Source organism: Haematobia irritans, chromosome 3, assembly GCF_050003625.1.
Source record: "Haematobia irritans isolate KBUSLIRL chromosome 3, ASM5000362v1, whole genome shotgun sequence".
Lineage (NCBI taxonomy): Eukaryota > Metazoa > Arthropoda > Insecta > Diptera > Muscidae > Haematobia > Haematobia irritans.
Window position 1 is genome coordinate 123,880,547 of NC_134399.1, and position 17,276 is coordinate 123,897,822.

The following is a 17,276-nucleotide window of genomic DNA, read 5'->3' on the forward strand; positions in this document are numbered from 1 at the left end:
CACGGTGCGTTGTCTTGGTGGAACAACACTTTTTTATACCCACCACCATAGAATGGTGACGGGGGTATAATAAGTTTGTCATTCCGTTTGTAACACATCGAAATATAGATTTCCGACTATATGAAGTATATATATTCTTGATCAGGGAGAAATTCTAAGACGATATAACGATGTCCGTCTGTCTGTCTGTTGTAATCACGCTACAGTCTTCAATAATGAAGCAATCGTGCTGAAATTTTGCACAAACTCGTCTTTTGTCTGCAGGCAGGTCAAGTTCGAAGATGGGCTATATCGGTCCAGGTTTTGATATAGTCCCCATATAAACCGACCTCCCGATTTGGGGTCTTGGGCTTATAGAAATTGTAGTTTTTATCCAATTTGCCTTAAAATCTAGAGGTATTTTATGACCATAAAGAGGTGTGCCAAAAATGGTGAGTATCGGTCTATGTTTTGGTATAGCCCCCATATAGACGATCTCCCGATTTTACTTCTTGGGCTTATAGAAACCGCAGTTTTTATTCAATTTACCTAAAATTGGAAATCTAGAGGTATTGTAGGACCACAAATACGTGTGCAAAAAATTGTGAGTATCGGTCCATGTTTTGGTATGGTCCCCATATAAAACGACCTCCCGATTCGGGGTCTTGGGCTTATAGAAACCGTAGTTTTTATCCAATTTGTCTGAAATTGGAAATCTAGAGGTATTTTAGGACCATAAAGGGATGTGCCGAAAATGATGAGTATCGGTCCATATTTTTGTATAGCCCCCATATAGACCGATTTCCCGATTTTACTTCTTGGGCTTCTAGAATCCGAAGTTTTTATCCTTTTTGCCTGAAATTGGAAATCTAGAGGTATTTTCGGGTCATAAAGAGGTGTGCCGGAAACGGTGAGTATCGGCCCATATTTTAGTATAGCACCCATAAGAACGATCTCCCGATTTAACTCCTTGGTTTCTAGAAACCGTAGTTTTTATCTGATTTGCCTGAAAATGTAAATATTCTGGTATTTTAGGCTCACAAAAACGTGTATCGGATTAAGTTTTTATCGGTCCATTTGGTAATGCCTCCATATAGACCGACTTTACTTCTTGAGGGTGTAGAAGGCGCACTGATCATGAAATTTGCTTGAAACTCAATGTAAAATTTCCAGAGATGTTAATGATTCCTCTAAAGCTCAAACAAAAATGGTTCTTATAAATCCAGAATCTGATATAGTCCTCATAGGTGAAATCTTTAAATTTATCTTCGGGAAGTGTCCTCAAGTCCTCAAGCCCTCCTGAAATTTCAAAGGAAACCCTAATATTTGATTCATGGTGGTGGGTATTTAAGATTCGGCCCGGCCGAACTTAGTGCTGCATATACTTGTTTTTAATTCATTTTTTTCTTTTCGAGAAAGATGCATTTCGTATATGGTAATTAAAAATCCAAAAATGTCGGAAAATTTTCGTTAATTTAATGAATCTCAAAATTTGGAATACAATTGTAAGATTTGACTTCTTAATCTTCATGCCGCAACAAATTTCATTCGACCCGGTTAAAATTCTGTGTACGATTTTCTAACTTATATGCACAAATTGGTCTATATAAGTTAATAATTATACATTAAATGCTTTATATAAACCGATCAATAACAAAAGTTGTTTATGTATTGAGAATGCTGAACTTATGACATGTATATTCCGATTGACATTAATGACATGCCTTTTGGTGACATCTATCTTCACATAGATTAATTCAAAAATACATACAACAGTATACAATTGCACTTTAGTGCCATCTAGTAGTAACTAGATATTGACATTCTAGTCACAAACCAGAATTGCAACAGCAGGCTTTTCATGTAGCATACTTTTAGGATGATAAATATTAAACAAATTTAGTCATATTTAATTGCGTCTTGCATACCATCCTCCATAGAATCGGGGATATACTAACTTTGTCATTCCGTTCGTAACACATCGAAATATCAGACCCCTAGGCCGTGGTAAAATTCTGAGTCGGTCTAGCGATGTCCGTCTGTTAAAATCACGCTAACTTCCAACCGAAACAAGATATTGACTTAAAGTTTGTACAAGTAGTTGTTATTAACGTATTGCAATTGGACCACTTTTAGGTTTAACCCCCATATAAATCGACCCCCAAATTTGACTTCTGAAACCTCTCGGAATAGCAAATTTCATCCATTCTAACAACCATATCGCTTCATAATTATTTAAATAATTCTCTATACAAACCAATGAAGAACTAAGGAGCAGAGAATGAAGCCGACCCATTTTTGTCGGCTGCGGCTGACACCAATTTTTTGCCTCCGGCAACTTGACGGCTAAGCAGATGTAAACTTAACTATTCGGCGGCAAACAATTATCAATTATAAAATCAATTTGAAGTTATCCGAATGGTAACGGGATTTGTTGTACAACCAATCCTACAATCAAGTTTAAATTTCATTCAAATTTTCTGAGCTAAATTTTGGCAAAATGATTATAGCAGCTTGATATTGATTTATTGTGGGTGGAAGGTTCACAATTTTGGTGAAAAATACAACAATTATTGACACATTTTTCTAATTGTAATCAATATTTTTGATTAATTGATTGGGAGCCACCGTGGTGCAATGGTTAGCATGCCCGCCTTGCATACACAAGGTCGTGGGTTCGATTCCTGCTTCGACCGAACACCAAAATGTTTTTCAGCGGTGGATTATCCCACCTCAGTAATGCTGGTGAAATTTCTGAGGGTTTCAAAAGCTTCTCTAAGTGGTTTCACTGGAACGCCGTTCGGACTCGGCTATAAAAAGGAGGTCCCTTGTCATTGAGCTTAACATGGAATCGGCCAGCACTCAGTGATAAGAGAGATGTTCACCAATGTGGTATCACAATGGACTGAATAGTCTAACCGAGTCTGATACATCGGGCTGCCACCTAACCTAACCTAACCTTGATTAATTGGTCGGCTAATTTTGAGTGGATATGAGTCGACACATTCGGCGGCGGCGTTGACTGGTAAAAAATGGTCGGTGGCGGCTATAATCGGCGGCTTCATTCTCCGCTAAGAAGCCTTAGGCACTTTGGTAATCTGCCTTTTTATAAGTTAGAACATATGTCTGCAACACCCAGAAGGAGAAGTGATAGACACATGGTGCCTTCGAAAATAGTGCTCAGGGTTGGTCCCTGAATCGATCTAGCAATGTCCGTCCGTCTTTGAACACATTTATATGATCAAAGTCTAGGTCGTAGTTTTTGTTAGAGTTGGATATATGTAACTCCCAAATATATCTTTCGCCTGATATTCATTTATATGACCCCAGAAGCCAGAGTTTCACTATGATTTCCATTAAATTTTGCACAAGGAGTAACATATAATTGATAACATAATGTTGTAAAAACGGTTGGCATTCGAGCCAAAACTAATCTACCAAATTTTAACCACTTTTAATATTTTAATTAGCAATTTTTTTCTATAGAAAATTTTGTCAATCAATGTCAAAATGTCTTTAGAAAATTTTATCAAAATTTTATTTCTTTAGAAAATTTTATCAAAATTTTATTTCTATAGAAAATTTTGTCAAAATTTTATTTCTATAGAAAATGTTGTCAAAATTTTATATCTATAGTAAATTTTGTTAAACTTTTGTATCTGTATAAATTGTGTCAAAATTGTATACCTATAAAAAATGTTGTCAAAATTTTATATCTATAGAAAATTTTGTCAAAATTTTATATCGATAGTAAATTTTGTCAAAATTTTATTTCTATTGAAATTTTGTCAAAATTTTTTTTCTATAGAAATTTTTTTCAAAATTTTATTTCTTTAGAGAATGTTATCAAACTTTTATTTCTATAGAAAATTTTGTTAAAATTTTATTGCCATAGACAAATTTTGTCAAAATGTTATTTCCATTAAAATATTTTTCAAAATTTTATTTCTATAGAAAACTTCATCAAATTTTATTTCTATAGAAAATTTCGACAAATTTCATTTCTATAGAAAATTTTGTCAAATTTTTATTTCTGTAGAAAATTTTGTTAAATTTTTATTTCTGTAGATAATTTTGTCAAAATTTTATTTCTATAGAAAATTTTGTCAAATTTTTATTTCTGTAGAAAATTTTCTCAAAATTTTATTTCTGTAGAAATTTTATCAAAATTTTATTTCTATAGAAAATTTTGTCCAAAATTTTTTTATAAAGAAAATTTGGTCAACATTTTATTTCTATTGAAAATTTTGTCAATTTTTTTTCTGTAGAAAATTTTGTCAACATTTTATTTCTATAGAAAATTTTGTCAATATTTGATTTCTATAGAAAATTTTGTCAAAATTTTATATCTATAGAAAATTTTGTCAAAATTTTATTTCTTTAGAAAATTTTATCAAAATTTTATTTCTTTAGAAAATTTTCTCAAAATTTTATTTCTATAGAAAATTTTGTCAAATTTTTATTTCTATAGAAAATGTTGTCAAAATTTTATATCTATAGTAAATTTTGTCAAACTTTTGTATCTGTATAAATTGTGTCAAAATTGTATACCCATAAAAAATGTCAAAATTTTATATCTATAGAAAATTTTGTCAAAATTTTATATCTATAGTAAATTTTGTCAAAATTTTATACCTTTAGCAAATGTTGTCAAAATTTTATTTCTATTGAAAATTTTGTCAAAATTTTTGTCTAAGGAAATTTTTTTCAAAATTTTATTTCTTTAAAGAATGTTATCAAACTTTTATTTCTATAGAAAATTTTGTTAACATTTTATTGCCATAGAAAAATTTTGTCAAAATGTTATTTCCATTAAAATATTTTTCAAAATTTTAATTCTATAGAAAACTTCGTCAAATTTTATTTCTATAGAAAATTTCGACAAATTTCATTTCTATAGAAAATTTTGTCAAATTTTTATTTCTATAGAAAATTTTGTTAAATTTTTATTTCTGTAGAAAATTTTGTTAAAATTTCTATAGAAAATTTTGTCAAATTTTTATTTCTGTAGAAAATTTTCTCAAATTTTTATTTCTATAGAAAATTTTTTCAAAATTTTATATCTATAGAAAATGTTGTCAAAATTTTATTTCTATAGAAAATTTTGTCAAATTTTTTTATTACAGAAATTTTTTCAAAATTTTATCAAAATTTTATTTCTTTAGAGAATTTTATCAAAATTTTATTTCTGTAGAAAATTGTGTCAACATTTTTTCTATATAAAATTTTGTCAAAATTTTATATCTATATTATTTTTTTTGTCAAAATTTTATATCTATATTAAATTTTGTCAAAATTTTATACCTATAGAAATTGTTGTCAAAATTTTATTTCTATAGAAAATTTTGTCAAAATTTTTTTCTATAGAATTTTTTTTTTTTAATTTTATTTCTTTAGAGAATTTTATCAAAATTTTATTTCTGTAGAAAATACAAAGTTTATGAAATACATTTCACAGTTGGAGAGGAATATTTTACAAACTCTAGCAAAACATGAAGAATTCTAGCAATCTGCCAAACAGTAAAAAATCTAGCAACTGTGGCATCCGTGGTCGGAAAGTGTGCCCAATTTGGTTGAAATCCGTTCAGAATTTGATATAGCCTTTACATACATCTTTCGCTCGATTAACACTCATTGACCACATGTGTTAGTTTTACTCCGATTAACTTACTTACGTTTTACGCAGGGGATATAGCTTCAATATACCTTTCGCCCGATTTAGATTCATATGACATATTCATATTTTGAAAATTTTCACAGAGAGCAAATTTGGTCAAAATGTTCTTCTATTTGGGCTAATATGGCCGAAATACCCAACGAAATATAGGTCACAAAAATCGAGAACAACTACTTTTATTTTAATATTTTTTTAGTTCATTGAGTTTTCGCCCAGTTGGCTCCTTTTAATTCTTTTCTGTCCGCTAAAAGAAAAATTGGATTGTTTTAGGTTGCTGATATCATTTTAAAAATGTACATTTTGTAGAGACAAAATGAAGGTATTTGTTTTCGAGAAAAGAAAACACCATTACATAAACTCCATATAACTAACTTTTAAAAGATAAGTTAATAAATAACTCAAGTAATTCGATTGTGTATGACAGAGTTTGGAGAACTTTTTACGCAATCCGGAAATGATTTCATAAGTTGCACATTTTTTAAAGCTTTTAAAACATCACCCTTTAACTTACCTGCATGCCAGTCACAAATAAAACTATATTCAAAGATAAATATAAATATTTTTTTTAATAATTTATTAAATATTTATTAGCTTCTCATTATAAACAAAACAATTTTTTTTTTTACAATAAAATCCAATATATTATTTCTTGTGTATATATTTTATAGCTTATGATAGATCTTAAAAGTTATGGCTTTTTATTAATGATAGTGAAAAAACATAAAGAAAGAAATTTAAATTAAAGTGAATCATATATAAAAAAATTAATACTATTAGTTATAAGCTATGTACAGAAATTTTATAATTATTATTATTATTTTACTTAGCTTGACCAGTTTTACATATAGTTGCACGATATTTTTAATTAATTGTATTAATATGAAAGGATTTAAAACAACTGTTTATTATCTAAGGTTTTCAGTTTTTTAAATATTTTTTTTATAATTATTTAATACCAGAAAAGAATAGGTTCAGACATACAAAAATCTATGATATTAAAAAATATAAGTAAGGAGAGTTGTAGAAGAAAAAGAATGTGATGAAGAAAATAATATTTCGTTTTTGTTTTTTTTTTTGTTTTTAAGAAATTATATATAAAATTTTTTATAACTACTATAATTTCTCACCATATTTAAATTGTTTACCTTTTTTTGTAAAAAAAACTTTTTTTTGTGCAGCCTAAGTTGAATCCATCTAGAGATCAATATCTACATTCGTGTGTTGGCATGAAAATTAATGAGAATTTCATATTAAGGTCGGTACTATGTTCGTTTTTCGCATTGAAAAATTTTCCGGTTATTGTGATAAAATAATTTATTTTAGAGAATTGATGCATTTTGTCGAGGCTTAACCGGAATGAATGTTTGTTTTCATTTATATTTTTAATTATTTTAAGAAAATGTGTAATGAAAAGAAAAAGGCGAAATACATAAAAATATTATGCTCGGTAATGAAATTTTTAAATAAATAAATATTTAAAAATTATTTATTTAAATTAAGGTGGTATAGTAAAAATATTTAAAAAAGAGATTATACAATAAGATTATAGAAAACAAGAAAGTAAAAGTATAAAATTAGACTATAAAAAAAGAATGTAAGTGAACATAATAACGTCTATTGTATATAGAAAATAGTTTATTTTTTTAGATTGATAATCTATGTGAAGTAGTAAAAAAAGTGTCAAATGTATTTATAAGGAAAACATTTAAGGTTTGTTTATAAATTTCACGCGAAGGAAAAAAATAACTCCTCACAAACGAAATTTTAAACAATCGAATATCGCCCACGATTTTATTTTCGAGGTTTTTGTTTAAAACAAAAATTAAATTTTTTTATTATAATACCCATAAAAAACAATTTTTTACGTAGGTATTATAATATTAACCGGAATGTGGCCTACCTTCGAATTCAATTCACGTTGGGATTAGAACATTACCTTGTAATAAATGAATTGGTTTAAAAATTATCTTCCAAATCTTCAGGACAGACGGACGGACACGTTTCATTCAATTCGGAAATAGGGAATGTAATAAAAGGTCGGTTTTTTAAAATTTTTAGAAATGTTGATGTTTTGATTTTTTCACAATTTCAAAATCAACTAAACGACTCTTACAAAAGTCGAGTGTTTCAAATTAAAAAAAAACGATTTTTCGTTTTCTGTTTTTTTTTTTTTTTTTTTTAATTTTACGGAAAAGTCGAAAGTTAACCCGGTCTTTCCATTTTTGGTGATTATAGAAAGTTCGACCATTGGATTTTGCGATTATTGAAAGATCGACTTTTGGTGCTGGAAATTTTTGGTGAATTTTCAGCACAAAACGAGCTTTTATTCCAGTTTAGAAATAAATGAGAAAATCTGACATTTTCATTAAAGTCCTATTAACCAATTTTGGTCACAACGAAGACAACATCAAAAAACGATTATTCGAATTTTTGCAGGAAAGAGTCCGCATTCCTTTTAAAAATTTAATTCGACTTTCTGACTTTTTCCTTAAAGTCCGAATGGTCGTTTTTGGTCTTTTGATTTTGACCAACATCGCAACATATTGAGCATTACAAAAAGTCGACTTCAACTTTTCGTCTTGTTTTTTTTGCAAAAAGTCTAATTTTTACTTTTGTTTCACCACCGATAAAGTCATTTAATCATTCCGTTCAAACACATTTTATTGAGGATTGTTCTTCTTAGGGGAAATTCGACTTTTAGAAAATTATTATTATTATAGAGTAATCGAATTTTTAGAAATTTGATTAAATATTGAAAAGTCGATTTTGACAAAAAAGTCGAATAGTCGACTATTCGATTTCGGAAAGGTCAATTTTCCGACTATTTCAAAAATTACAAAAAAAAAAGAATTTTCGACTTTTTAAAAATTTTATTATTCCACTCGATTCGATTGGTGATAATTAAAAAGTCGATTGGTGATCATTGAAAATTCGACTTTGGAAAGGTCGATTATCCGACTTTTCCAAAACTATAAAGCTCGATTTTCGACGTTTTAAAAATTCGATTATTCCACTCGATTTGCGATTATTGAAAAGTCAATTTTGACAAAAAAGTCTATTAGTCGGCTGTTCGACTTTAGAGAGGTCGATTTTCCGATTATTCGATTTTGGCCTTTTTGACAAAAACGTCGACTATTCGATTTTGGAATGGTTAATTTTCCGACTTTTCCAAAATTAAAAAACTCAAATTTTCGACTTTGTAAAAATTCGATTATTCCACTCGATTCGTTTGGTGATCATTGAAAATTCGATTAGTCTGCTATTCGACTTTGGAAGGTCGATTTTCCAATTATTCGAATTTTTAAAAATTCGATTTATTATTGAAAAGTCAATTTTGACAAAAATGTCGATTAATCGGCTATTCGACTTGGAAAAAATCGATTATCCGACTTTTCCAAAATTAGAAAACTCGATTTTCGACGTTTCAAAAATACGATTATTCCACTCGGTTTGCGATTATTGAAAAGATTTTGACAAAAAAAGTCTATTAGTCTATTCGACTTTGGAAAGGTCGATTTTCCGATTATTTGATTTTGGCCTTTTTGACAAAAAAATCGAATAGTCGACTATTCGATTTTGGAATGGTTAATTTTCCGACTTTTCAAAATTATAAAACTCGAATTTTCAACTTTTTAAAAATTCGATTATTCCACTCGATTCGTTTGGTGATCATTGAAAATTCGATTAGTCGACTATTCGACTTTAGAAAGGTCAATTTTCCAACCATTCGAATTTTTAAAAATTCCATTTATTATTGAAAAGTCAATTTTGACAAAAAATGTCGATTAATCGGCCATTCGACTTTGAAAAGGTCGATTATACGACATTTCCAAAATTAGAAAACTCGATTTTCGACGTTTAAAAAATTCCGATTATTCCACTCGATTCGATTTGCGATTGTTGAATAGTCGATTTTGACAAAAAAAGTCAATTAGTCGGATATTCGACTTTGGAAAGATCGATTTTCCAATTATTCGATTTATTATTGAAAAGTCGATTTCGATCGTTTTGACAAAGAAGTCGTCTATTCGATTTTGGAAAGATCGATTATCCATTTTTCCAAAATTACAAAATTCGATTTTTCGACTTTTTAAAAATTCGATTATTCCACTCCATTCGTTTGGTGATCATTGAAAAATCGATTAGTTGGCTCTTCGACTTTGGAAAGATCGATTTTCCAATTAATCGAATTTTTAAAAATTCGATTTATTATTGAAAAGTTAATTTTGACAAAAAATTTCGGTTAATTGGCTAAAAGACTTTGAAAAGGTCGATTATCCGACTTTTCTAAAATTAGAAAACTCGATTTTCGACGTTTAAAAAATTCAGATTATTCCACTCGTTTCGATTTGCGATTGTTGAATTGTCGATTTTGACAAAAAAGTCAATTAGTCGTCTATTCGACTATGGAGAGGTCGATTTTCCGATTATTCGATTTATTATTGAAAAGTCGATTTTGACCATTTTGACAAAGAAGTCTATTAGTCGTCTATTCGATTTTGGAAAGATCGATTATCCATTTTTCCATTTTTCCAAAATTACAAAATTCGATTTTTCGACTTTTTAAAAATTCGATTATTCCACTCGATTCGTTTGGTGATCATTGAAAATTCGATTAGTCGGCTATTCGACTTTGAAAAGGTAGATTTTCCAATTATTCGAATTTTTAAAAATTCGATTTATTATTGAAAAGTCGATTTTGAAAAAAAGTCTATTAGTCGGCTGTTCGATTTTGGAAAGGTCGATTTTCTCCAAAATTAAAAAAACTCGATACATTTTAAAAAGTCGACTTTTCGACAATCGAATGTTTGGTTAATTTCCAGCATAAATAAGAACTCAAATTCGCCTTTAGAATTTAGTTCGAGTTTCCGACGTTTTCTTTCCTATAATCGAATTTGGTGACTTAAGAAGTCAATTAGTCTATTTTGACTAACATCAAAAGTCGATTATTTGCTTCTTTAGAATTTAATGCGAATTTCAGGTTAGTCGATTTTGACCAACATCACATCAGGGTTACTCGGTTTGGTGCATTACACACTGTAGACTTCAACTTTTTGATTTCCTTACTTTTGTTTCAATACTGAGAAAGTCAATACAGTATGAAAAAAGTCAACTTTAGACATATCGACTTTTTGCAAAATCCGAAGTTTCTTTTTTTTTTTTTTTTTGCAAATTTGGAAAAGTCGATTATTCGAAAATTGCAGTCGATTTGCAATTATTAAAAAATTGACTTTTGACGTCGCAACTTTCGATTATTTGCTTGATTTTTTGCATAAAAAGGCAAATTCCCCTTAGGAAATCAATTTGTGTTTCCGATATTCTATTATCGATCGATTTTGGTCTCTATAAAAAGCCAATTAGTCAAATTTAGTCAATATAAAAAGCCAATTAGTTGATTTGGCCTGATTTTCAAAATGTTAAAAAGTCAATCAGTTGATTTTGAGGATTAAAATAGTCGATTTCGATATTTCTGTGTCAAAATGGTCGATTAGTCCCAAACTCGATTTTCCACTTTTATATATTTACTTAGAAAGACATTAAACCATTTTTTTTTCAAATATATTTTATTTAAGGTTGACATTAATGGTCGACTTTTTCCAAAATTTGAAAATCGATTTTTAAAAAATTTCAAAAAATCGACTTTCGATTTTGGATAATTGCACTTTTAGAACATACGATTTTTAAACATTTTAAGAAATCGATTTTTGCGATTATTTGGGCTTTCGATTTTTGATTAATTTTCAGCATAAAAGTAAATCACATTCCCCTTCAGAATTTAATCCGAGATTCAGACATTTTCCCTAAACGGCCATTTTCATGTAGCTCCGTTTAGCTTTAACTTCCAGTTAACGGAAAGTAAATTGCAAATATCTTCTCTCCGGTTAAGGTTAACTGAAAAAATTTTGGCAGTTAAGTTCCTAACTGGTATATGGAATATATAGACAAGATGACAGCTATGTCCATAATACGATTTAAAAGTTCGTTAGTTAACGGAACACTAACGGAACTTCATGAAAATGGGGGAAAGACCGATAAGACGATTATGGTCACTATAAAAAGTCGACTAGTCGAGTTTGACCAACATAAAAATTCGATTAGTAGATTTTAAAAATCGACAATTCGATTTTAAGCGGAACAAAAAGTCGACTTTGAGTTTTAAAAATTTTTGTTTGACAAAAAATCGATAAGTCGATTTACGATTTTTATATCCCTATTCAGAAAGATATTAAACCAACTTCATTCAAACCTAATTTATTTAAGGTTATTAAGTTAGGTTAGGTTAGGTTAGGTGGCAGCCCGATGTATCAGGTTCACTTAGACTATTCAGTCCATTGTGATACCAGATTGTTGAACTTCTCTCCTATCACTGAGTGCTGCCCGATTCCATGTTAAGCTCAATTATCCTTTTTATTCATTAATTAAGTTAGGGATGGTAATAAGTTAGGGATGGTAATAAGAATAAAAAAAGTCGAATCTTCGAGTCTTTAAATATTTTGAAAAATCGACTTTTGAAATTTCGATTTTTCCAAACTTGGCAAAGTCGATATGTCAACTTTTACAAACTTGAGGTTACTGAATTGGTGAATTTTCATACCAATTCGACTTTTCCTTTAAAGATGATTTTGGTTTTCATAGAAAGCCGATTAGTCGATTCACTCGCTTTGCTAAAAGAAAAACAAATATGGATCAGTCGATTTTGGAGACTATAACAATATTTTCTTATTATATCTTAGGGGTTGTAATGACATATTTTTGTTAAGTTTAGTTCATGCCAGAATCAAGAGAATAGCCGTTATTTAAGTTAGAAATTATTTGTTTGTGTAAAGGATTATAGTATAAAGAGTCCATCCGATAAATTCCAGTTAAATTCTTCAAAAGAGACCACAGCAATGCTATCACAACTTGCAACGTTCATGTTAAAAGCTACACCGAATAATTAAATTGTATTGGAGAGATTTAGAAAACCTATTTATATGAATATGCCACAAAGACCAAACCCGAAAGCAGAACTTTCAAAAAGCAGAATTTCAAAAGAAAAATATAAAAAAGATTTTTTGTTCGGCCTCCCCCTAGGTTATGTCCCCTATGTGTGAGTATAAACATAAAAACTCGATTCAATTTCTAATAATGTGGTACCCCTACTATTTTCCATTGTTACCCTGTTGTTGGGGCTGAGGTGAATTTCTATTATTACTGGGATTATTATTGAGATTATTGGCTCGTCGAAATTTCGGTGTTAGAAAATAAACATCAGCCTCTCCTTCAATATTAAGATTTGGCACAGGCTGGCGATAGGCATTGGCGTTTCGATAATATTGATTCAGACCTTGATTACGCACCACCTGAGGATGAGATATAAACTCACTATCCGGATTAATGGGAGGCAAGGGTTGACGATAATTCACCAGAATATCACGATGTAATGAAACTGGACCTGGTCCGGGTCCAGATTGTGGTGTATATTGACGAGTAGGTATTCGCTGAGGTGGTGCATAATATTGGGATTGATGGGAAAGCGCCGGTGGTGGAGGTGGTGGTGGTGGTCCCAATTCTTGCTGAACTTGCATCTGTTGCTGATAATTGCTAAGCCTTTGAGGCTGTTGTTGATAGGTATTCACTGGTATTGTTTGATACGGATTTATAAACTCTGCATCGGGATTCAAGGGAGGTCTATTGGGAGCATAATTGACATAAGTATCATTTTCCAAACTCCATAAAGGTTGTGGTGGTAATTGTTGTTGTTGTTGAATTGGATTCTGATTAGGTTGGGCTGGACGATAGTTGACAATCTTACGATTGGGAGCATTTTGAAATGGTTCCTCATAGAAGCGATTATTTTGTCGACTTGGACCATAATAATAACCGGGATAATCACGATTTTGTTGTCGCGGAGGCGGTGGTGTACCTGGTGGAGTATATGGTCCCGAATATTCTTGCTTATTGATAGCCACCCAACGTGTATATTCCTGATGTTGCTGTTGCTGATATTGCTGCTGTTGTTGATATTGTTGCTGCGAATATTGTTGTTGTCTCTGTTGTTGATATTGCTGAATATGCAATTGCTGAGGTTGCTGCAAATGCTTGGCTCCTACCCGAATTTTCTTGGAACGTTCTGGCTGTTGGACAGGTACCAGAGTTGTGGTACTAACATATTTTGGTTTTTGTCCATATTGCTCTTCGGCATCCTCACGACCTTGGGGTTGTAGAAGAGAAGACGAGGTCTTATCGACTTTATCAACGCTTACTGCCTTAAAAGAATCTTCATCACTTGCACTGGGACTATAGGTAACCATGGGTTGGAAAGGTTCCACATCAAATTCCAATGGAGGTTGGAATGTATTGCGAATAGCTTCGTTATCAACTGATTTCGTCGAGTCATAGTTGTAATCAAAAACAGGTTTAGCTTTTGGCGTCCTGGGTATGTTATTGTCACGCAATTCCTGATTTTGATAGTACCGTAGACTCTCCCTAATGTTAAGGACATCTTGGTCGAAATTATGCAGGGGACGCTGTTTATAGTAGGGTCTTTGTTTCAGACGTACTTCGGGTTTGGGCGTAATAACCACAATATTGTCATCCACATAACGATGATTGGGAGCCAAGGGTTGTAGGTAATTACGATTCTTGTAGGGTCGTTTACTGGTGTTGTACAATTTAATCGGCTTCGCTGTCGGTGTGGGATATGAAGGTTTGACGGTACTCGATAGGAACTCATCAATAATGTGAGAGCTTCCCGGTTGACGTTTGGCCTCAAAGTATTCATAGTAGATGGGATTGGTTTTGGAGAAGGTCTCGATTTGGGTTGATGGTGTAGTGGGAACAAATGATATGGTTCCCGGTTCCACATTGGCCGAGTAAATAGGTATGGGCACTGCCACTGGAACTGGAACAGGTTTAATTCCGGCATTCAATGATGGTGGCGATGGGCTTGGTGATGGTGTAGGCGGCTGTAGTCGTCCTGGTGACACAGTGGGACTATAAACAGGTCTTGGTGATGGTGTGGCAATATTGATAACCTTGGGAGTATATTCGGAAATCTTTGTTATCGTATGCCTAAATGGTGATTCCGTAGTGGTGGTGGTGCTAGTCGAAGTTGTCGTCGTCGTACTGGTAGGTATCACTGGACTTGGTGTAGTTGATGTTGTACTATACACTCTATAACGTGTTGGAGTCGATACACCATTCGATGGTCTTCTTTCTTTGTTGCCTTCCGATTTTTCCAATCTTGCGAAATGATCTGGTGGCGGTGGTACTACAATACCTGGTACTAAAGGCCCTGGTGGAACTGGATTAGTATAATTACTCTTATAGACAAAACTGTACGGAGGTGGATAATACAATGAAGGATCATCTTCATCGAAATCATCTGTGGCATTATCCAATGACCCATTGCGTCCATATAAGAACGGACCTAGGATGGGGAAATTAACTGGTCTCCTCAATGTCGGCGTTTCGCCAGACGTGGTCTGGTTGTTGGCGGCGGCTGATAACCATGGTAATGAGGGTGACGCATAGTTGTAGCCCGGATCTTTGTCGTCGTCTTCTTTAAGGCCCTTAATCTTTCCCGGCCTGGTAATAAGGTTTTTCTCGTCGTCACTCTCACTTTCGGCCGACGTGTGGTGGGCTTCTGGGCCTGAGGTATAAAGCGATAACGGTTCGTTAGAGACCGGATAGACGACCGTGAGTTTATTATTTCCGATAAGCTGTACGGGGCCATTTTCTTCGAGCTGGACAGGAAAGGGTGGCGGGACTTTGGGGTTGTCGGGAATTTTGATTTGCCTACCAGCTGCATTGTAATCATCGATGGCCGGCCATGGTTCAGCCTCATTATCCTCATTCAGGCTGCCGCCCTTGATGACTAACAAATGATCTTCGGCCAACCATATGTCTTCTTCATTTAAACCACCATAGTTACGTTCATTATCTTCGGGTACCTCTTTGTTGGGTAAATAGCTAAGAACCCCAGGTCTTTTGGGTGGACGACGAAATAGTTCTTTCTCAATGAGACCATATTTACCATCTCTCACCTGGTCAGCCAGCGTTTTCTTGGAATCGTCTTTACCTTTCTTGGGTTTGAAATTGTTCTCTTTACCAGCTCCAGCACTTAGGCGTAAAATACCATTATCCCAATTATCTAAATCTCCTGAATCTTCCAATAAAGCTTCATCGTCATCATGGTAATCGGCATCACCAATGTGAGATGCTTGTTTCCCTTCATTTGTTGTGGTGGTCGTTGGTGATATGTGTCCTTCGTCATTAATTCGAATATTGGCATTCAGTTTTTCATCTCGAAAGCTTTGTATTGCAGATTTATTTTTCCCAAATAATGCGGCATCATCGACTTGAGCTTCTGTTCTATTCTGTTGAGACGTCGCAGAAGTTCGACTATCTGTATTTTGTATATGACCGGCAACAAGCCGCTGAATCATGCGTGGTCTGAAAAGAATAGGAATTTGTAAGGAATTAGACTTTTAATTATCAATTGTGGTTTAAATTTAAAAAATATCGCATTCTTTACTTTAATGAATCCGATTCATTTTGAGCGATTATGTTTTGTAGTCAAAAGATAAAAAAATTTATTTCTATAGAATATTTTATCAAAATTTTATTTCTACAGAAAATTTTGTTAAAATTTATTTCTACAGAAAATTTTGCTGTAATTGTATTTCTATAGAAAGTTTTGTCAAAATTTTATTTCTATAGAAAATTTTGCCAAAATTTTATTTCTATAGATAATTTTGTCAACATTTTATTTCCATAGATAATTTTGTCAAAACTTTGTTTCTATAGAAAAATTTCTCAAAATTGTATTTCTATAGAAAATTTTCTCAAATGTTTATTTCTATCGAATTTTTTTCTCAAATCTTTATTTCTATAGAAAATGTTGTCAAAATTTTATTTCTATAGAAAATGTTGTCAAAATTTTATTTCTATAGAAAATTTTGTCAAAATTTAATTTCTATAGAAAATTTTGCCAAAATTTTATTTCTATAGACAATTTTGTCAAAATTTTATTTCTTGAGAACATTTTGTCAAAACTTTGTTTCTATAGAAAATTATATGAACATTTTATTTCAATAAAAAATTTTTGTAAAAATTTTATTTCTATAGAAAATTTTGTCAAAATTTTACTTCTATAGAAAATTTTGTCAAAATTTTACTTCCATAGGAAATATTGTCAAAATTGTATTTCTATAGAAAATATTGTCAAAATTGTATTTATATAGAAAATTTTGTCAAAATTTTATATCTATGGAAAATTTTGTTAACTTTTATATCTATAGAAATTTTTATAAAAATGTTATTTGTATAGAAAATTTTATTTATATAGATAATTTTGTCAAAATTTTATTTATATGGAAAATTTTGTCAAAATTTTATTTATATAGAAAATTTTCTCAAAATTTTCTCAAATTTATATAGAGAATTTTGTCAAAATTTTGTTTCTATAGAAAATTTTGTCAAAATTTTATTTCTGTAGAACATTTTCTCAAAATTTCATTTATATAGAAAATTTTATCAAAATTTTATTTATATAGAAAATTTTCTCAAAACTTTGTTTCTATAGAAAATTTTCTCAAAACTTTGTTTCTATCGAAAATGTTCTCAAAATTGTATT

At 31.1% G+C, this 17,276-nt stretch overlaps 1 protein-coding gene across 6 annotated transcripts in view; it reads right to left on the reverse strand.

Annotated features, from left to right (window-relative positions):
- Window positions 1-8,235: 8,235 nt before the first annotated feature.
- LOC142228862 (uncharacterized) overlaps window positions 8,236-17,276 on the reverse strand; it is a 409,539-nt gene continuing 400,498 nt past the window's right edge. For all 6 annotated transcript variants that reach the window (XM_075299394.1, XM_075299396.1, XM_075299392.1 and 3 more), the window contains one exon: window positions 8,236-16,093. In XM_075299394.1, the coding sequence (XP_075155509.1) occupies window positions 12,799-16,093 (3,295 nt within the window). In that variant the 3' untranslated portion in view covers window positions 8,236-12,798. The remainder of the gene's footprint in view (window positions 16,094-17,276) is intronic.